The following is a 21,868-nucleotide window of genomic DNA, read 5'->3' on the forward strand; positions in this document are numbered from 1 at the left end:
AACTGAAGCACGTATCAGATGATATGATGATAGGAATCACAGCTCTTGCTATAAAAATGCAAAATAGCTTAACTGCTTGAAAGGACAATTACAGAGTTTAATAATAAAATCCAATCTTAAACGTGCAGTGAGCTGATGGAAAATCTGCCTGGCTTTCTAGCTATTTAAGCCAACACCTGCAATATTTAAGCTTTCAAGACTTTCACTGCCTGAATTTGCTTTTGAAAACTTTGTCTAACTTAAATACAGGCAGTGTAATTCTTGACTCCATGGTAGAGAGATCCATTATTAAGACCATGAAAAGCTTTGCAAAATCAGAATATGAGTTATTTCCTCTGTAGTTTTCTAAGAAACATTAATATACTGAATTCAGCCTCAGAACCTTTAAATGTCTGAATACAAGACAAGGGTTAAAAGTGTCATGTAATTACAAGCATTTTTCCTTTCAGTTAAAACAAAACAATTCCCTGATGCATTGGCAGCGATTGGGAGGTTGAAAGTAGCATTCCGCTAGTACACAATGATAAGAGATGAAATCAAGAACAAAAATATGTAATGTTACTTGTTTAGATCATCATCTTAGTTAACAAGCAAGCAAACAGGATAAATAAAGCCCCAGTGTGCATTTACCTTTCTTTGTTTGGTAAGCTGAAGTATTACAAAGGCAGGTTAAGACATGTACTCATCTCTGCCTTCATACAGCAACTCTTGCATCTATTGCTGTGGAATTTAATAATAATAAAGACATTTGGGGGCATCATCCACCTCCGTATGTATTCTTTAGCTTTCAGGGATTAGGCAAGTGAAAGCTTTACTTCGATAAGCCCTCTCAAAAGGGGATTAACCATTCCAGTGCACACAGACTTAGGTCATACAGCCTCCACTCTAAAATAGTTAGCCTTTGGGGTTTTACCCCAAATCTGAAATCTGTTAGAGGGAGTTCTAGCTTGTGTTTACCTACCAGAGTAATGGAGTAGGAACTGTATCATGAGCAAACTCCAGTTTTCTGCTTAACCTTATTTCCTGTTTGTCAGTGCATGACTTGCCATGTGTTTCCGTGCTGCCGAAAGGCCGGTGGAAGAAGCAGCCTGCTCTGCATTGCAAAAGACGCTCGCACGACTCCCCCTGTGCGATTCTCACGGGCACAGATTCAGAAGAACGCAGGCAGAGTTAACCTCTGGGATACTCACCTAACTCTAAAGCTGCTATTAGTGCCAGCGCAACGAGAGCTTCGTTTTGCATTATTACATGTTCGCTGGTCGCCATGGTTACTAAATGCTTGATGCCACCGCTCTGTACAATGGTCCTAATGACATCCTAAAAGAAATAGCATAGAAATTAAAAAAAAGAAAAGATTCCGCATTGCACACAAACTATTAAATAACAAAGTTGTCACCGATCCTGTGTTATCTCCAGGTAAGGCTACTCATTGGTTATATGCACATTGAAGAACTTTATACATAAATGTACGTGTACGTAAGCCTATCAATTATCTGTGATTACTCTAATTATAAGATGGACATGTCAAACCATGCTAGTTAACCATTTATGGTGTTTTAGGTCTTTGATTTACCTGTACATTATCATTAAAAAGTTAGTTTGCACCTAATCTAAGTTTTCACAGTTATATGTGAAAAAATACTTGCAAAATATTGACAAAAGTCAGGTAACTTTGCATGCCGAAAGGCAACAGTCCAAATCAATTTTTATTATTATTTTAAACTATTTATTTGTTCTGAGGGAGCAAAGTTTTGAAATAGTTATTTCTTGGAATAAGAATCCAGTTTAAATTTTTAAAGATAGTGTTGAATTTCCATTCAAAGGATACATCCCTTCTAAACACCAACCACAAGCCAAAACTCATTAACTGTTACATGTATTTAGAATGTCTTACGTGCCAGAGCTTGCACAGACTATGCAGCGACATTCTTTGTGCAAGGAAATAGACACAATATGATCATAACTTTGAAAACTGAAATACTTTTAGTTATCGTATTGAGGATGCTTGTGGTGCAAGTCACAGCTGAATGCCTCAAGAATTTAACATTTAAAAAACTTACTCTTTTCTGAATGACATAATATATACAAGTATATATGTGTATATATATAAATATATATATATATAAAATATATGTATGTGTAAAAATATATATACATATATATTTATACTTTTCCTTACTTGCAATGATGCTTCTTCCTATTTGTGATTTTTCTGGTAGAAATCCAAAGAGGTTTTGAGACTTCCTTGAATACTCTGGGAACTGTTAATTTCTACTTGAGTTGGTGGAGAATTTTGGCTATATGCCCTGACATGAAAATTGTAATGATTTTATAGGCGAATATCACCCTCCAAAAGGCAGTACCAAGCAGATAAGAGATGACAGCAGTCAGGTTCTGTACCAGTGTGGTTTAACTGACCAGTACTGACTCCATTTTTTAAAATGGGACATAAGTTTCCCTAAACTACCACTGCCTTTCTAAATATTAGCCGAAATACTTTTAAATAAAAAAATGAATTCAAATGTAATGTGCAGTAAAGAACCAGTTGTACCCATATCCAAACCTAGAGGGCAGTAAAAGCATTTTAAAAACCCCAAAAAACAAACCCACCTTCTCAGCTCTACATTTTCTTCTACCAAAGACGTTTATTCTGTGAATACCTATTTAATATCTATCCATACAGAAAGATAATAACGACTGAATGCAATGACTCCTTATATATATCGTCATAAAGTAGAAAATATGGCATGTTAAACTTCTACAGGATACAATGCAAATTCAAACGGGTTGAGACTGAGCCACATTCACCCTAACAACGTTCTTTAATTGGTCTGCAACTCCGTGACTGTTTTGCTTCGTTTCTATGTTTTTTACCTACATAGTTCCAGTGACTGTTTAAACCTGGTGCTTGAGTCTGACTGGCAGGTCCTGGAGGCAGAGAGGATGTAACATATGAATTAACCAACATATGAATTAAGCAACCCGGCTTTCTAGAAAGATGATATACCAGAGGCCTTGGCTACTAATGATACGAAGTGCAGAGGTAACTCTTTGTACTTACAAGCTGAAATTTTCGCCACTCACTTACTTTTGATTTGCTGTGTCGTATAAGTGCAGACAGTAGTCTGTTCGACTCTCCCATCACACCTGCGTGATCCTTGGCTTCACACCACTCCACCAATCGTTCCACCAGCTTTGCATTTTTTCCCAGCTGTTCAGCTGCTTCTGCTACATGTTGCCGGAGCCAACAACACAACAGAAAAGTTGTCATTTTTTTAAAGCAAGCGTTAAAAAAATAAGCTGAAAGTCACTAACTAGAAGGAGTTTAAGTAGAACTTTGCCAGCTTGAGCTAACTGTGTGAAAAGTCTAGGTTGCATGGAAGCAAGTAAAGCCAAAATGGAAACAAAATACCAGAAACACTCGCAACCCAGTTCCCAAGTAAAACTCAGTTAATTCAGCCCAGTTAGAGGCTTGTGCATGGATTATCAGTAGTGAAAATAAAGGTGGTGTCACACTCCCAGGTGAGCCAACTCAAAAATTTAAAAAGAAAGTACCACTGTTGTCAGTTAGATTACGTTTTGTAGATGTGTCCTGGTTTCAGTTAGGACAGAGTTAATTTTCCTCCTAGTAGCTGGTAGGGTGCTATGTTTTGGATTAGGATGAGAAGAGCGCTGATAACATGCTGATGTTTTAATTGTTGCAGAGCAGTGCTTACACCAGGCCAAGGACTTTTCAGCTTCTCGCTCTGTCCTGCCAGCGAGCAGGCTGGGGGTGCAGCAGGAGCTGGGAGGGGACAGACCCAGGACAGCTGACCCAAACCGGCCAAAGGGGTATTCCATACCATCTGGCGTCATGCTAAACAATATATAGGGGTGGCTGGCCGGGGTGGGGGGCCGGGCTGCTCGGGGATAGGCTGGGCATCAGTTGGCGGGTGGTGAGCAATTGCATTGTGCATCACTTGTTTTCTTACACATTATTATTATTAATACTATTATCATCATTATTATTATTTTTATTATTATATTCCTGTCTTAATAAACTGTCTTTATCTCAACTCACCGGCTTCACTTTCCCGTTTCTCTCCCCCATCCCAGAGAGGGAGGGGGAGGGTGAGCGAACGGCTGTGTGGTGTTTAGCTGCCGGCCGGGCTAAACCACAACAAGATGTTCAGTTGCATAAGTTTCCTCAATGAATTTCTATTTCACATCTAATAGCTATGCTAGAACTACACTGGCTCTTCTGAAAAAAATCTGCTCTACTGGGTCAAAAATAAATACTTGGCTAATTATCTCATTAATAACTTTTTTTTTAGATGTCTAATTTCATAAATACAGTTCTTAGGTACAGAACAAGAGGCAGAACTGAAAGGTGCTTGCTCCTTTTGAAATTGCAGCTTATCAATTAGCAGGTGCATTAGTGTGCTCCAAGAAGCTAGGTACAGCTAGAAAATGCAGCAAGTGAACAGCAAAGCTGGAGTGGTAGCTTAAAACTCCCACGCCTCAACGCATACTCATAATGTGACAGTGTAGGAGAATTCTGAAGTACAAAAGTAAATAAGCATTTGACACCTATTCTGAGGGTCCCTAGTAGTCAATTTAGGAGTGCTGAAAAAAGTCAACCCACATTTTCTCTCCCTTTGCATATATATTAGGTTTATTCCAAGACTTCAGGCTTAAAATTAAAAAGAACAACAACAACAAAAAAAACAATAAAAAAACCCTCTGTTTCTCTTCTCTTTTAGCAGTATATCACAGACTGAACCAAAGAGAATTACTTAACATAGAGAACAGCTTATTTTTACCTTGTGCATCTATTAACATTCTTAATGTTCCCAGCAGCTTGAATTGAACAGGGGGCATCTCCGATCTGAGAAATTTCAATACTGCTTCTGCAACGCCAGCTGATAGCATCTTAGCCTTATTTACAACTGCATGAATAAAGAACAGGAACGATCTCAAGAACATTTCTGGAAGGTGCAATTTATTTCCAAGACAGTCTTGATGCAATTTTTAAGACACAGTTTGAAAAATAGCTTGTGAACACAGACTTCAGGAACACGAGCGTGTGTTGACAACGCTGTGTTTCAGAAAAATGTTGGGGTTGATAAGATGCAGGTATGAAATGCAGTGCTTTGTCCCAGCATGCATGCCTGATCTCCAGTGTTCACCCTGACCATGAACTGAAGGCTCGACTTCTCCACCTTGGCTAGGAAAGGAGTCCTCCATAAAATGAACCAAGCAGAAGCCCAGGCTAGAACTTACCTGTGTCCCAAAATATGGGGAAACATCTCTGATTCCCAACAACACTCTTGTGTTTCTCATAGAGAAAGAAACTAAAGCATCCAATTAGCAGAGCAACCTCATACCCAGTTCCAATACTTTACACAAAAGACACTGTGGCCTGACATGTCCGGAGTCCTGGTAAGGCCCCCCCAAACTGTCCTTCATCCCTTCCACTAGTCTTAAGTTCTCCACTTCCATGGAGCTCTCCTCTCTGAAATCTATGTAAGGTGCAAGCTTGGTCCAATATTGTACTTAGGAAAAAAAAAAAACAAAACTTATTTCATATTCAAAGTAGTGTTTAACAAGCAGTTCATCATGGGGCCAATTATTCCTTGCTCATTTTTCTGTAACAATATCCATTAAATCTTGTTTAGGTCTCTGGCTGACATCCCTGAGCATAGGCTACATGGAAGCTTTCCAACCGATGGAGGTTAACAGAACTACCCAAGGAATATAAGCAAGTGGCGTACCACTAAAGCTGCATGGGTTTAGTATGTATGCACAATCGTTTTTAGAAAATTACTCTTTGTCAAAACTGAAAATAGTAAAATAAGGTTAAATGGATAAAAGGCTTATTTTGTGGCCTTGAAAGCATATATAATTATTATAGGCTTGTTTTATGTGCAGGTACTCTCTCTTTTACATTTGGGTAATCAAAACTCACGCAAGTGGAGTTAATTAAAAATGACAAAATTAGCATTCAGTTCATTGCCTACAAACAGTAACCAACTGGAACAGGTTGGCTATTCCAACAGTTCAGCTCCAGCTCTAACTTCTGAACTGTCAAAGCTTTAGGAGTTACAGGGAGATGCAGTGCTTCAGTAATTTGGGCACTGCTGTCTGCTGGGGACCCTCAGCTGTGGAAAGAACACAAATTAAACAAATGAAAAAATGCAGTGCTCTGCAGGGAAGGTTTTGAGAAATCCTATTTGAGGCCTCAGCTCCCTGCCTGCCACAAAGCTGCCCTTTCCTTGGTGGGGGATGATACCGTGGGTTCAAAGTGGCCGAAGGATGGCTGATGGGTCTGTGATTTATTGAAAACTGCTGGCTGCAACTGCTGTGCAAAACCTACAACAGCAATTACGGGCCTGAATGAAAAGCAGCAGGCTGACCTGCCTCCAGAAATGTCAGTCAGTGCTCCCACCCTCAGCCCCTGGGGCTTACAGGGGGAGAACAGAATTTCACATTCGTGCAATTAGCAATGCAAAGGGAGGCTTACCAGGAATAGCCAGGTTTCTGAGCGCACTCAGGGCTGCATGCTGCACAGTTACGTTTCCGTCCTCGACATGTCTGTCTAGCAGATCCATCAGCTTTTGAACTATGCCATTATCCACCATATGGATACAGTTTCCGTCTGTGCAAGATGAGACAATTGTCACTTGTGAATGAAAGAATATTACTAAGATTTTTATTTGAGCTTTTTAAGAACAGAAGTGTCACTTCCCTGCTCCTTTCTAGATTTTATTGCTGGAGAATTTGACCACCATCCCCAATGGGAGTTGCAGTGCTCATAACAAATTTAGAACAGTGATATGAGAAACACTGAAGAAGGCAGAAATCTCCTATACATCTATTACAAATGTGAAAGGTTTATTTTAATTATTATTTTTTTTAAAGTAGGCTTAACACTTTCCAGGATTTTAAAGTATAAAACTATGAACGTTGCTGTATATACCATATACAGCTGCTCATACCAGCTTTAACACTGCACACACTTTTTCTGTGTATCTGTACAGATGTAGCATGACAGAAAGGCACAAATAAATACATGTAAGATACTATAGCATATTCTTACCATTTCTGGCAAAATTTGCAATAGCCAATGCTCCTGCAAGCTGTAGCTGATGGCTATTGGAAGGAATCCATGAAAGCACTCTTTGGAACACGCTGCCTTTTCCTCCTTCAAATAACTTTTGCATGGATTCATCTGGAATAAAAAGCCAAAGCTTTGTCAGCAAGCCAAAAAAATGTTAGGGAAAATTCTTCTCTTTATATGTGTCAAGTTATGCTGGCTTCACTACAATTTATCCAGTCCTGCAATCAGATGAGAGACAAAATCTGACCTACTATATGTTAAATGGCAGGTCCTTTAGATTATTTAAAAAATTGTTTAATAAATAGTAAACTTCAGCAGCCAAATGGCATACAGGTGTCTGCTGTTGCTTTGCAGAAGGTAAACTGTACTTACACTGTACTTACCTCCAAGCAATAATAAAACCATAAGATCTGAAGCTGTTTTAAGCTCTGCAACATCATCCTCTTTGTCACTATCCACAGTCTTCTGGACAATCTCAAGTAAGCACTCCACCAAGCCTGCTTCAACCAGCTGCAGTTTAATGACATCTGAAGAACAGCATGGATAGGAGTCAACATTATGATTTTAAATACATCTATTGTACCTGCATGCAGAACAGCAAACAGATGTAACAATGCCAAGTGTTTCACTGACAGCTTGTCAGTGCAACTTATTTATTGTACGTTCTCAGGGTCAACTTCCATCACTGCTCATCTACCAGGTGCTCCCCCAGCTCTGGACTGCCTTTAGACCACATCTACACACTGTGAAGCAGTGTGGAGCTGCTCTTCTGTTCTCAAAAATGAGCAAATTTATCTGCAGAAAACATCTGGCATCTCAGTCCTTACACAGCATGCTCATAAGGGCTGTGCTGTGTTTGGGATCTCCAAAGACTTTGGACTGTGCTGCAGAACAAACCTAACGTCTCACCTTCTATTTCATCCACAGAAGAACTACTGACTTCCCAGAGAAGTACACATATAAAATACAAAACTTTTTGATGAAATTTCAGAGCAACTAATCACCTATTTCTTTCAGTTGAGCCAAGGTTTCTGGCCTTTGTTGAAAAGGCTGCAGGAGCAGTACAGTAAGGCCAAATCCAACGGGCTGGGCTGGGCGAGAAATTTGTTGTGATCGAAGAAAACCTGAAAACTGGTACGGCGAACTCATTGCTTAGTTATTAGCAATAAGGCTCAACAGAGAAGGTGACGAACATGTTGTTCAGGTGGTGAAATAGGATTTGGAAGCAACATTTTCTCTGTCTCTACAACACAGTTTTTAACACTTTTTTTCCCCCTGCGACTGGAGCTAGGCATCTCCTCTTTTACATGCCTTATTTCCCTTTCTGTTAAGAGGGAATGGCAGGCTGTTTGATGCTGTGTCATGTCTTTTTGTTACACGAAAGTGATTCTGGTAGTTTTTTCATACTGACTTTAGACAAAAGAAGAAGCTCTGCAGAAACGTCCAAACAAATGGATAGTGCATAGTTTTCTGCACGAGATGGTGTTTTAACAGTAAGGAGTTTAGCCCAAGTTAAAATGTTTTTAAAGGCCAAAGCAATGGATGTATTTTTTTTTTTTCACAAGCGACAATTGGGTGAGGAGGTGTCATACCTCCAGTGAAGGATGTGTCTGATTCTCTCCATTTACTGCTGTTGCTAGGCTTTTTGCCTGACTGAAATTGTTTCTCTCAAAGCAGCTGGCCTTCTCGTGAACTTTGTTAGAGAACACAAAATATTCAATTGGGATTTTTTTTTAAATAGGTACTTTTGCACTAAGGTCCTTAAAAAGTTGCAGAACTTCAGGTTGCTGTGATTTGAAAGATAAATTGCTGCACCAGGGTCCTTAAAAACAAAACAAACTAAAATACCTCCCCCACCAAACAAACAAGACAACTCCCCCAAATCCATTCTGTAAATTGTTCATTTGGATGTTTTTGCCTGCTGGCCTACTGCCAATGATCTACAGTGAAAAGCACCTAAACAATACCAGCACAGTGAACTCACTCCCATTTAAGCATGCCTTGAATTCACAGTGAGAGAGTTCAGCTGACAACCTCATAACGTGCCAGCAGCTGAGTTATGTGCAGCAGCAGTAAACCCATCAAGGTTTACCGTGACTGTAAAACGCAGAGAAAAATTAAGCATTTGAACTGAAATATGTGAAACTCACAAAATGTTGGACCCAATTCTGCATCAGTCTCCAAGGATGGTACAGTTTTAGAGCTGCATGCTAGTTATTATATAATAAATGAATAGTTTTGGAAAAACGCACATTTTTAGAACTGAAGAAAGGAATCCTGTTTCACATATCATTTACAATAAAAGACAATAACTGCTGAAAATAGACATTACCACTTCTTTAAATAGAAGTCAAGATTTATCTTGATTTATACTATGTAAAACAGACAGACACTGAAAAGAGTAGGATGAGACTTAAATCTTCAGAATCTACAATTCTAAGAATTTATTCCATTTAAACAAGTTTTAATGCTGAGGTGATGAAAACAAAGTATAGGGCCATCAAATACTGTGCTGTCTTCATACTGAGCTGCTTCCCACTTCAGTCCAGAACTAGCTCCACAGGTTAACTCATTTTTCAGTTTCCCTTAAGGGCAGATGGTAGATTATACAAACCACCCAGAAGTCCTTCTGGAGGAACATCCTGCAGGGATGATCCTGCACACATCAGTGTCATTCACTGCTCGAACCAGACAATGAACCTAGGTCTCCTGGGGCTAATAGTAATATATTCCACCCAACACCCAAATTAAATTTAAATGATCTCTCAATGAATAGTAAGCAGAGAGTGTCCTGCTCTTAGCTCTGCAATTAGCTTGCCCCTTGTAAAAATATTTCCATAGGAAATGAAACTGTTGGTGGTTCTGAGATCCCAGGAAATGATGTAGCGGCTGATTTATTGGTGCTGTAATGGACTATGAACGCTTCAGCCGATTGTGATGCTCCTTCTGTTGTTTCTCAGGGATTACAGAACTACAACAGCCTCTTGCGAGCTTTAGGGGGAAAATGGAGTTCTTTCCATTTCACAGATAAATCTGCTGGCTACTTTAGAGAAATGACTACCAATAATAAGCTCCATCGAGTCTAAAATGTAACTTTTCAATCAAATAGACTGTGCTCAAAACACAGGAGAAGAATATGGTGCTGAAGGAGAGCCTAACACTTACTAGTTCTACAAAATAGTGCTTCATTATTATTGTACATTAATATGAAACAGAGGTGTGATAGTTAGTATGTATTTCCTAGCATCTATCATGAGAAAATTTTATAAAAGCTCTTATGGGCATCTTTGATATTCCGAGCATTTTGTAGACAAATGTGAAATCCTCTAAAAAGCTGCCTTTAATATTCCCACTGCTGTTACAGGGAAATCAAACATAACATAATCATACAGAGAGTGAATCAGAGGTGGAATCAGCGTCAACAATTTGTAGGCCCCTGTCATGTGCTCAGACAATTGACATTCACTTCATCTGAAACTGTCATCACAAAGATCCACCATGCAAACTTCTGAACAAAGCAGCCAGTTACTCTGCCTTTAATCCCTAAAAAAGACAACAACATCCATTCCTTTATAGCATTTTGGTATAAAAAATACTGTAAGATTAAAATTAAAATTCTCACCGTTTTCTGCCAGGGGAGCCAGAACTTCAAAGATCATCTCTTTTTTATCATGCTCTATTTGTTTCTTGAACAGTTTCACAAGCTCTTCAGCAATGTTTGTGTAGGCAAACTGCTCTTTACTTGACTCTGTGAAGAAAAAAAAAATCATATCAAGTAAACAAAACAAATCAAAAGGTAGAACTATTTTCTCTCTGTTATGGTGTTTATTCAGTAAGATGATTAATAGTGCTCTTCACAGACAAGAACAATAGACTCGTGCTTGTCACTAAATGAAAAGAAAAATATCTAATGCTTCTAAACAAATGTACTGACTTAATTATGATTAAGACTGTTAAAAAAATATCTATATATATGATCAAGGCTGTTGGGGCTGTTTCTGCCCCAGAGAATGTAAAGATAGCTATAGAAACAGTAACGTTATGAAAATATATATTAAGTCTTTGATTACCCTCAGCTTAACAGGAAGAATCACAGATTATATACTGCATTTTTCATGGGAGAGATGAAGAGTCATACTGAAAGCTTTAATTTTTACATGGTTTTGCAACGGTGACTTTTCCTTTGAAATCTGTATATGGCTGTTTTATACTGCGCAGATCACATAAGGCAGCTTTGCAGACAGGCTAGCTTGCTACAAGGAGGTTAGCCAGCAGATAATGGTTCTTCACACATTGTAGATTCAACAAAAGCATCTCCTCCTCCATCGCCTGCATCTTATTCTTCTTCACTGGCAGTTTTACAGGGGATGCAGATGGTAGAACTGGTGTTCTGCATTCTCCAGTTGCCACCTCCTGAGGACCATCTGTAGTTAAAAAACCTTCCAGCACCTTTGCTACTGCTCTAATGGATCGTTAGGGATTATTTTAAATGTAGGATTGACCAAGGACTGGGGATAAGCAGGAACTGCAGACTGACCTAGCCCCTTTTCCATACATCCCATCGTTGTTTTCTCTCTATATGTAAGACTGTGTAGCATATTCTAAGTGGATTTTTGACCTTTCCAGTATTTATAAAAGCACAACTACTACTCTCTATTGGGTTTTTGCCCTGCTTTGACACAGAATAAGAGTTTCATTTAATGTTTCTCAAGGGATCTGTGGATTGCAGTTGTCTTTTCTAAGTGATGAAAGATGACAACCTAACAATAAAACTCCCTGAAGTTACAAGGCAAAAATAAAATATTACGGTTACAATGTGATTGACTAAGCTTTTGCTTAAGGGAGATTAAAGTATTACAAGCTAAATTAATTTTGTGCCAATCTCATACAACAAGCATTATTTTTCACCACCCAGGAACAGGAAGGGAAGTGGCTGCCATTGAGCTTCTTTCTCATGGCTCTTTTTGCTCAGCTGGACAGTGCTGGCTCTTCCCAAACAGGGAAAGGAAATGGCATTCTCAGCAAAGATACCATTTATTATATTTAATATCCGTATGGATTTAGTTGTGTTTTAGCAGCACTAGAGCTTCCAATAAATGAGTTGTATTACACTTTCTCCTGTGCAGACACAATACACAGTGCCTATCTTGAAGATCTCCGATCTGCTCATTTCGTTAGTGCTATTATGATGAGTCTTTCTGTTGCTGTTTTATTATGCAAACTTGCCTCCTCTGAATAAAGGTATTACGTGTGTGATCAGACTAGAGTAGATGAGGACATAATATTCCCTCTGGCCTTGAAAACTATGAACATACGTCACTTTAAATAATTTCAGGCCTCCAAATAGTACTAACTCAAAGATACATTTTTCACATTTTGAATTGCTGAATGTCCTTTGAAATTCAGGATGATGATCCTAACTGCTATATTATTACGCTCCGGAGTAAGTAAATAAATAAAAAAGAGAAGACTAGAATTCTACAAAATAGGTTAGCAAAAGAACAACGCCAATGTAAAACACAAATGATAAAATGCAGGACCTAATAACCTGCTGGTTTACACTTAGTTTTTATTTACCAATGAAAATCAATGTGATTGCAAAGGCTATGGATCAAAGCATGATCACAAACTTCAATTTAAATGAAGTTGTAAGTGAACTTTTTAAAAATACCATCTCTAGCTTGGTACTGTTCATGATTTATATATGCAAGTATTTAGTCTACTACATGTTAAAACTCAACACCCAAAAGAATATTGTACAGGCAGATTTACAAACTGTGCCTGTCTCAGTTTCATTCAGTGATTTCCATGAGCCCAATTTAATCCTGATACAATGTTGTGGAGCTGCACCAGGATACATTATTTATATTATTAATAAATAATTCACTGTAAGTAGGAAATACTGCTCAGGAAATACTGTTGGTGATTTAAAATGTGCCTAGTTGCATTGAAGAACATTAACATAAAACATAAGGTGTACTAAGTACCCAAATAAATTTAAGTTACTGAAGGAAAGAGACAACTATGGGTTTTAGAGATAAGCAGAAATTGCTCGCTTTAAATTTTGAATGTACCAGAAGGAATGGAAGAAGCGTCAGTGCAAGACTTTTGTTATTCTTAATATTTAACTTTAAGAAAATTGGATGTAAATTGGAGATTAATATTGTGGACTTACCAAGTTCTGCTAAATTGCCAAAAGCAACAAGGCACATCTCTGTCAGAGCTGCATTTTGGCAATGAATACCCAACAATTTCACTAACGTAGGAATAACACCCATATTGATAAGCTGTGACTGCAGGGTATCTACATAAAAAGAAAGTATAACAATGAGTTAGTATTTCTGTTTGTAGTATTATTCTTTAAATCAAAAAAGCATTTTTCACACAAAGCAACTTCTAGCCTAAGCAGCATTAAAATGGCTGTCTCCTCTACACTAGGATCTGGTCCAGACACGGGATATGGACTCAGAATTCCCCCTTCCCCTGGCAATGGGACACCTTCCCAGAATTATCCCCTCCTGCTCTGGTGGTTAGGTATTGTGAATTATGCAGCTACTGGTCCTTTTGTGGTTCCTAATATATGTTGGGTTTGATTCTTAGCTGACTGAGACTGACTGAAATCAAACAAAACTACATCACTGAAAAACTTACTTATCTAAGAGCATGGTTCTATATACTGTTATCTCTTAAAGATCAAAACCAGAAAATTAAAAGTAGAATGAATATAAACTGGTACTGAAATAAACATGAAAAGTTTTATAAACACAGGAAGTCACAATGTAGATTATGAGGAGCTTGAGAAAAAAGAAAGTTTAATAAAGACAAAAAAAATGGAAGGTTTAAGAAAAGTCCTTAGAAGCCATTCTGATAATTTCTTGCATAGGATGAAAGTTTATAGTATTTACAAGTAAGAAAGTTATTGCTCCTAGATGTCTGCAAATAGAAAGGTGCTTTGATAGTTAGGCAGAAACATGATTGTTTTAAAGGAGTATTTATAACCATATTTTCTCTTACACATTTTACCTATTACATAGCAAAGAAGAAAAACATTGTTTCACAGTTGAATAGAATGAAGCAGACATGAACACACCAGATGTTAAGTAATTTTCCTAAGCATCTTTCTTCCTTTATTTCTAAACACTTTAACTACGTTTAAATGTTATACACTCAAAAGATAAGGATCCAAAGCCCAGTGAATTCAACAGAATTCTATTACTTCATTTAGCTTTGGATCAAGCCCTACAGGGGGAATTATTATTATTATTATTATTTAAGGAATTCATTCTGAGCAGCTGAAATCAGTTGGAGTTTTTACATCTGTGGAATCAGAGCCATAGAAATTGCAATTTTTATAGGGAGATAAAAACATCTTGCAACTGAAGTCTAGAGGATTTAGTATCATCTCATGCTCTCAGAAACCTCTTTGCCTTCAAGATTCTGCCAAGTGCATTTGAAATTTTCATGTAATTAAAATTTTGAAAAGATTTTGGAATGTTTAGTTCATTTATATTTAGTAAAAACACTTTTTGAATAATCATCAATTTGATGCACTAAATAAGTAAACGTTGCAGTTATTTCAGGTTATTGGGGATGAACAGGAATCCTTATGGCTTGATGTCTTCAATAAAACTGTATTACTTACCAGTAACTGAATTTTCCTTTTTTTGGGGGGGGAGGTGGGAGGGTGGGCTGGGGGTATTACCTCTTCCACAGATTCATGGTCTTTAGAGAGATTTATGAGAACACCACCTCAGACATCACAGAGCTGTTGAAGTTGTCAAATTTCAGGTAAGTACAAATTGCACTAGCGCATGCATTGAATGCCATTTTACCTCCAGCAGACGTGTGAGTCACTACACAATGCCCTCCTACTTCGTTCCAAACTGAAAAATCTAAGTCTTAATAGAGAAACTTGGGGGGGGGGGGAGGGTGGAGGAATGGTTCTTTGGAGAAAATGATTGTGTAGGAGAACTCAAGTTACTGGTAAATAATCTGTTTTTCTCCTTGATTTGTGATTGTCCCCTGCAGACGCTTAAAAATGCTGAAGGAAAATTGGTAGTCATGGAGAGTAGGAGAACAAAGACACAAACCACAAATGCCATAGAAAATTACGTGGAAAGAAGTTGCTTTGTTACTAGACTATGCCTTTAGTCACTCTAAAATCACTTCATCCAACTCTAATGGACAAAGAGAGAATCTCTTTGAGTAATCTCTATGGGCTTCACTTGGCAAAGCATTCTGACACCAGAAACACAAACTCTGTACTTTGAGCAGTGCTTTTTTCTGCTGTCTTTCTCTTAACACAATAGATACAAAAAGTCTGGAGGAAAAGATGAGTGGAAAAAGGGAAACCATATCCAACCCTGAAAGAAAAAAGGAATCTTAAGAGCTAAATGGAAGGATATATTGTTCAAGAGCGCATTGCTTTAAGGGACTCTAGAAATCCCTAATAGGAAAAAAGGAAGAAGAAAATATACCACGAAAGAATAATTGTACTGGTTTAAAAGTCAGGTGTTGCATCTGACTCCATACCAGAGTTATTTCTCTGGTGTAGGACTGCACCTGAGCACAGGAATGGCCTACAGTGTGGGAACGGGCTATCAAGAATTGCCAGTAAGGGAAAATTCAGGCACTGTATCGATGCCTTAGCTGTGGTAAGCAGGATATATTTTCTCCTCTGACAAAGACAGGACAACCCTGTGAGTCACAAAGCTGCACAGGAGGCAAAACCTTCAAAAATGTAAGGCCGACAGCAGCTATTTGCCATAATTAAGCCTGGGCTTCCCATACAAATTCTGAATTTGTTTTTTATATCTGTCATTATCACCAATAGGAGGCTCTTTCTTTATTAAATGCAAGAGCAAATTCTATTAAGGGTAAACTTGCAAAACTGCATTCTCCTGATGAAATATTTTCTTTCATATTGCTTAAAGGAAAAAAAAAATAAGGAAAGTAATGCTGGGGGGAAATTGTAGACATCTTTAACAAAAAGATCCTTTCATCTGAATTTTGCCCCTATGTGATGCCCTGAGGTAAATGAGTGTAGCGTGAAGTTTGAGGAGAAAAGCAATAAGCTTCTCACCGGTATGGAGACCTGCAGCACTTTTTAGTTTGGAGAAATTAAAAACATTGGAATGGTTCAGCCTGCAGAACAGAGACCAGCAGCAACTCTCAGGCTCTCCTGTGAAAGCGCACGGACTGGGTAACCTGGAATAACTGTGTAATGTCGACCCTTCGCTGCATGAAGTGTTAGGGCCCTATTAGGGCAGGAGACAGTCTCAGGGGAAATATGAATCCACCCTACAAGAAGTTGCCTGATGCAGGGCTAAACTAAACCACGAGGCCCTGCAACATCGTGTCTCAGGATGAAACAACATTTCTATCAGCTTCCTAAGCAGAACTTGGTGCACACTGAATAGGAAGCATGAAAAACCGAATGCCTCTTCTGAATTTCTGACTTAAAGCTAGAAAAGAAAACTCTCTCAAATTTTACGCCGCTATCAAATGTTGCACTAGTTAGACGCCTTCGTGTTCTCTCAGGGCAGAAAAGCACTGATAGTGATGCTGCACAGATGCATATACAGGTAGATAAAAGGCAATCAATACATGCGCCAGCACAAATAATTACCTACCTAAAACTTGAATTTCAATGGCTCCATGTCCTTCGGTGACACACATGGAAACTCCAAAGAGTAAGATCTGAGGAGAATATCCCAAATTGAGAACTTTATTGGGGGCATTTGAATTCAAAATGCTGATTTAGGCTACTGTTTGATTTTGGACAGAATTTCAGAAAACAGCTAGTCATTTTGTGTTTTATCAGTAACAGTGATTATATCACTAATGTTTTCTACAAATTGGTGACATAAATTCATACCCTAAAAAAAACCAACACAACTGCTTGTGACCCCCACATCTATGTTAAATTAAATCATCATATAACATACCTCACTATCATTAAAAAAAAACAAACATACTTCTTATCTGCTTTTACATGCTTTAGATTACTTTGCATTTAGGTATATTTAGGACTTGAAAGCATGCTAAACATTTTTAGCTGTGATGTAAATGAAACAAAAACCACGGCAAGCATGAAAATTAGCAAAGGTAAGTCTTAGAAGGAAATGTTGAAATATTGCTATTAGACCGTGATCATGGTACCATAAATCTCCCTTTCAGTCCTTGTATATTTACATAGCTTCTGTAGATGGTAAACAATGCAAGACAGTCCCCAACATTCATTCCAGTCACTAAGAGTTTTGTGAGAATAAGAAAAGCTTGGCAGTTGTATGATTTAACATCGTAATTTTACATTTTACAAAGGCACTGAATGAAAAAGACAACTTTGACAGACTAAAGTTTAATATGAAATGAGATGAGAAAGTAATCTATAAACAGACTTCTTTATATATCCATACGTAAATATATATATGTACTTTCACACATGCATACTGTATCCAGTTGACTTCTGATCTACAGTTTGACTACCTAAGAATCCAATTGACCTAGTTCTTCCTTCCATTTAAAAATGCTTTTGATTTGTTTTGTAAGTCTCAAGAGACAATTAGCTACCTTATAGACTGATCCCATTAACTTGTAAATAGTCTTAGGTCACAGGATTATGAGATCTGCAGAATAACTACTCATGTCACTAGCTCTTTTATGTGACTATTTGCATGTGATTATTAGTTTTATTAGTTATTAGTTTTTCACTCTTTATCCAAGCCTGCTTTGCCTCTTGCTCTTAAGCAGATTCGTAGCTATATAGAGACTGTATGTACCAATATGTCTTCAGAATGGGAGAAGTATAACAACACACTGATCACATACAAAACAGCTGTTTTAAAGCACAGTTGCTCTGTTCCCTAAAGAAAGTTTGCATGGCTTGACAAAGAAATAATTGCTACAGGCTTTTGTCAAGACTTGCTTCTTTACAGAAATTATGCCACGAGCAAAAACGTTCACAAACACACTTGTCTCATTCCTAGCCATACCTGCAACTTTGCATTTTATGAACTAATAATGGAAAGCAGGGATGAGCTATTTGAGTCTGACTGAAAACAGGTATTAAAATACGATTAAGACAGACAGGGTCAAGATAATCCTAGGCTGAAGACAAAGGGATGCATCCCATAAAAAATCCCTCTGATTTCTAGCAATGCAATTAAAAATCAACACTTTTTTTTTTTTAAACTTAAAAGAACAGGAAGAGATGCCAAAGCCAAGTTTGTTCTGTTAACATTGTAGCACCTAATGAAATGATAAGATACCAAGGAAGCAAACGAAGGATTGAGAGACAGCAGGCAAAAATAATTCCAGAACACGAGCAGATGGCACAAGAACCTTACAAAGGAAATCTCAGTTTTAAAGCTTAGACAACAACGTTATGAATGGAGTTACAATTGCAAGCTGAGCGTCCAGAACTAGTACAAGATACAAGAACACTAATTTGCTCTGGTTAGGAAAAGAAAATATTACTTGTAGCTGCGCTTTAGTTGCCATTTTGGTAAAATTCATGTGTGGTAAATGCCCTATGCTAATTCAAAAACACGAAGCACTCTAGAATGAGTCTCTAGTGTTAAAAAAAAAAAAAAAAAGAAGGTAGTTTATAGCTATTAAAAATAGTCACTACTGGAAAAAGAGGGCAATTAGTAGACTGAGAATAGTGAGCTGTTTAGAATCAAATAAACAATTTATATGCTCTTTGCTCATAAAATGCTAAGAATTAGAAAATATTAGGGTGTTCACAGATAATTAAACATAACTAAACCAAATACACTGTAATCATCCTTACGGGGACAGCTACTGCAACTTGAAAGAGTGTGAGTCATTAAAAGCAGTAAAGGAATCTTCAAAGTCCCCACCTGCAACTTTGTTTCATAGCATGCTAAGCAGGGAAAGATTAGAGAAACAATAAAACAGAAGGTAGAAGTGCTATTTCAAAGACTGAAACACTTCCTTCTCATGCTTCTAGTATTCTTTTTTATTTTTGCCCAATTTGTTTCCATAACTACAGGCAAAGCAATCTGGGGCTCTAGGATGCAATCTCACACTTCTCATCTCTCAGTAAAACCAATACAGTGTTTATCTTCTTCGTAGGTAACATGGGATTGAGTTTTTGCACGTAAATCCTGAAAACAGTATTTGTTAATCTGTGCATACAGTTCACTGTCAGGGCAGTTTGAGTTTGCTTCTTTAACAGGTCAGTAAAGAACTGGAATTACCTAGCATATGATCCACCTGATGCTGCAATATGTGGAAGTAAGCGCTTTTCTTGGGCTTACATTTGACACAGACTGCTGTACTGAACATATAATATGGTTTGTAGGTAGTATTTTCAGAGCAGTTCACAACTGTGCTACAGCTGTACCTATGGCTCTTAAAACAAATCTGGCAAGACAGGCCAACTACCTGTCTCACCACGCACATGTTCCTGAGTTTTCTTCTTAAAGCTCTTTTTTTTTCAAAAAAAAAAATTCAGAGTTTAATTCAGTTGTTGCCACAGCTGGTGGGCAGACTCACTGGCCACAGTGGAACTACAGGACCAGAGCATACACAGCATACCCACGGGTGCTGGGTGCCTACAGAAAGGTCCTTTACAGAGACCACCAAGTACATGGACTGAAGGTGAGGATTTGGAAAGTCCCCAGCATTCCTCCCTGATGTGGTGGTGGGACAGGGCAGTGGTCTGCAGCCAGAATCAGGAGCTGGGAGTGTTTCTCACTTCTGACACCGCTTCAGTAGATCCTGCGAGCATTGTTATCAGTTTGTTAGTTCATGTGAGATGAAAATATGTCATTTAGCAGAGTAGAGAGCAGCTAGTGAATCCTCCTATTTGACACTGAACTATACAACTGCTTTATTGATTGCATCAGAACAAGCTATCTTACTAGATGGGATAAGTCATTTACTCAATATGTTAAATGACATAGTCATTTAGTTAATTTAGTTAATAATAGTTAAACTGTTATCTTGGAGATTTATCTTTAGTTTACCTAGGGAAGATTTGCTAGGAGCTTGGTCACTGAAGCAAAACTGATGCAGTATCTCTACACAGCACTTTGGGACTGGTCTGTCTTGAGCTATCAAATATACTGGATGCTTATTAGTCTTAATGCAGAGGATTGTGGCAGCTTATAGGTGAGAAAATCTATTTGCTCAAAAAAACTTAACAAATAAAGGAAATATAGAGTTAACTCTATAAAATTCAGAAAAATGTGACACACAGACATCAAGCAAAAAAGTTCCTGAAAACTATGAAATAAAGGAGCTAGAAAGTTGTTATTTGGTGAAGAAGGCAGAAGTACTGTAAACAAGTATTCTTGGATAGTACTAGGGAAAGAGGAGAGAAAAAGAACGCAAGAACAAGAGAAAGAAATGAGACATATACAGCAGTGATATTTGGAGGCAGAAAAGTAACACTAAGAGCTGAGAGCTCTGGAGAGATGGCGCAGAAAACACACAAGGAAAAGCTATACCAGAAGAGATGGTAAAGTAGATTAAAAATTTATAGAGTAAAGGTCAAAAAAAAATTAAACCTAAGGACCTTCCTCAAAAGCAGAAGAGTTTGGGAGACACAGGTTTGGAAAGTGAGTTACAGGAACTGATAAATTACAATGGTAAGTAGCTAATACAGAAGCTATTTCTTCCTAAGATAAAAGACTACAAATTAGGAAATGGGCATGATTGAAGAAACAATGTGATTAGCTGACTACATTTGCAATCTGTGCCATTTCAAGTTGGGAGAACAGCCTCTATTCAGCTTTCTACATTTCTCCCCATTTTCTTAGAAATCCCAATTTAGAAAAACCTGGAAATATGTGAATGCTATAAAATGTGCCTTGGCATACTACCACACTTGCATGCTTGCAAGCTAGGTACTAGAACAGCAGTATGTTTGTACAAGTACTGTAGAACAGTGTTTTCTCAGCCTCAGTGGTCAAGGATTTCTCACTTAAGCTACTGTCTTAGATTTTTGTCCCAGGCCCTAAACACCTCTACTTAATGTGATAAAGAACATCCACTTATAATTTGTAGGCACAGAATACTGTTAGACATAAACACAAATTATTCCCCATTTATATTAGATGAAAGTAACATGTTTTTGTATACATTTCTCACAGAGAAAAATGAACTGTTTAGTGTATTTACTCCAAATTTCAACAGAAGAATACCTGGGACAAATCAGTATTATAGTGTCACTTGATACTAAATGAAAAAGAGACTTAATGTAACCATCTAGTTTACTTCTGCAAATCTGTATTGCTTTCAGACACAAGTAAATTCCAAATGTTGACTTTAAATCTTTATATGATTTGCTATATGGATTTGCCTCAGGAAGATAGTATTTTTGGAACATGACTTTACTGAAATGGAAAATTGTATATATGAATTGAGTTACTTGATCTTTTTAAATAACTTAGTGTTAGTTTCCACAACATAAACCTACAGTTGACTTTAACGCTTATCTTTTTTTTTCCCCCTCTTTTGATGGGGTTTTTCTCCTGGTAGACATAAAGCAAGTTTTTGGTGTTGTTTACCATTCTCATTGCTATAGTTCATCAGCATGCCACAAAAGACAGTCAAGAGCTTCTCACTGGCTGGATCTGTCTTATTGCACAGTGACCTTATATGGTCTACTACAATATGTGCACCACCTGCATGGTCAACTGCGTTCCTGCCCTCATCTGTAAAACAAAGAGTTACATTAAAAAAAATGAAACCAAAACCCACCATAGAGTCCCAAACATGACAGTAATTATACAAAGC

At 37.8% G+C, this 21,868-nt stretch overlaps 1 protein-coding gene across 15 annotated transcripts in view; it reads right to left on the reverse strand.

Annotated features, from left to right (window-relative positions):
- Positions 1-21,868, reverse strand: part of RAP1GDS1 (Rap1 GTPase-GDP dissociation stimulator 1) — a 96,525-nt gene that overhangs the window by 4,569 nt on the left and 70,088 nt on the right. For 10 of the 15 annotated variants that reach the window (XM_080590372.1, XM_080590370.1, XM_080590373.1 and 7 more), the window contains 9 exons: positions 21,640-21,786; positions 13,275-13,403; positions 10,722-10,847; positions 7,483-7,626; positions 7,079-7,210; positions 6,503-6,637; positions 4,803-4,928; positions 3,089-3,228; positions 1,191-1,317 (listed from right to left, as the gene is read on the reverse strand). In XM_080590372.1, the coding sequence (XP_080446498.1) occupies positions 1,191-1,317; positions 3,089-3,228; positions 4,803-4,928; positions 6,503-6,637; positions 7,079-7,210; positions 7,483-7,626; positions 10,722-10,847; positions 13,275-13,403; positions 21,640-21,786 (1,206 nt within the window). Of the gene's footprint in view, positions 1-1,190; positions 1,318-3,088; positions 3,229-4,802; positions 4,929-6,502; positions 6,638-7,078; positions 7,211-7,482; positions 7,627-10,721; positions 10,848-13,274; positions 13,404-16,731; positions 16,799-21,639; positions 21,787-21,868 lie in introns of all 15 variants that reach the window. The other 5 variants (XM_080590376.1, XM_080590375.1, XM_080590367.1 and 2 more) reach the window with 2 other exon arrangements.

Source organism: Anser brachyrhynchus (genome assembly GCF_964034855.1).
Source record: "Anser brachyrhynchus genome assembly, chromosome: 4".
In the NCBI taxonomy this organism is placed as follows: Eukaryota; Metazoa; Chordata; class Aves; order Anseriformes; family Anatidae; genus Anser; species Anser brachyrhynchus.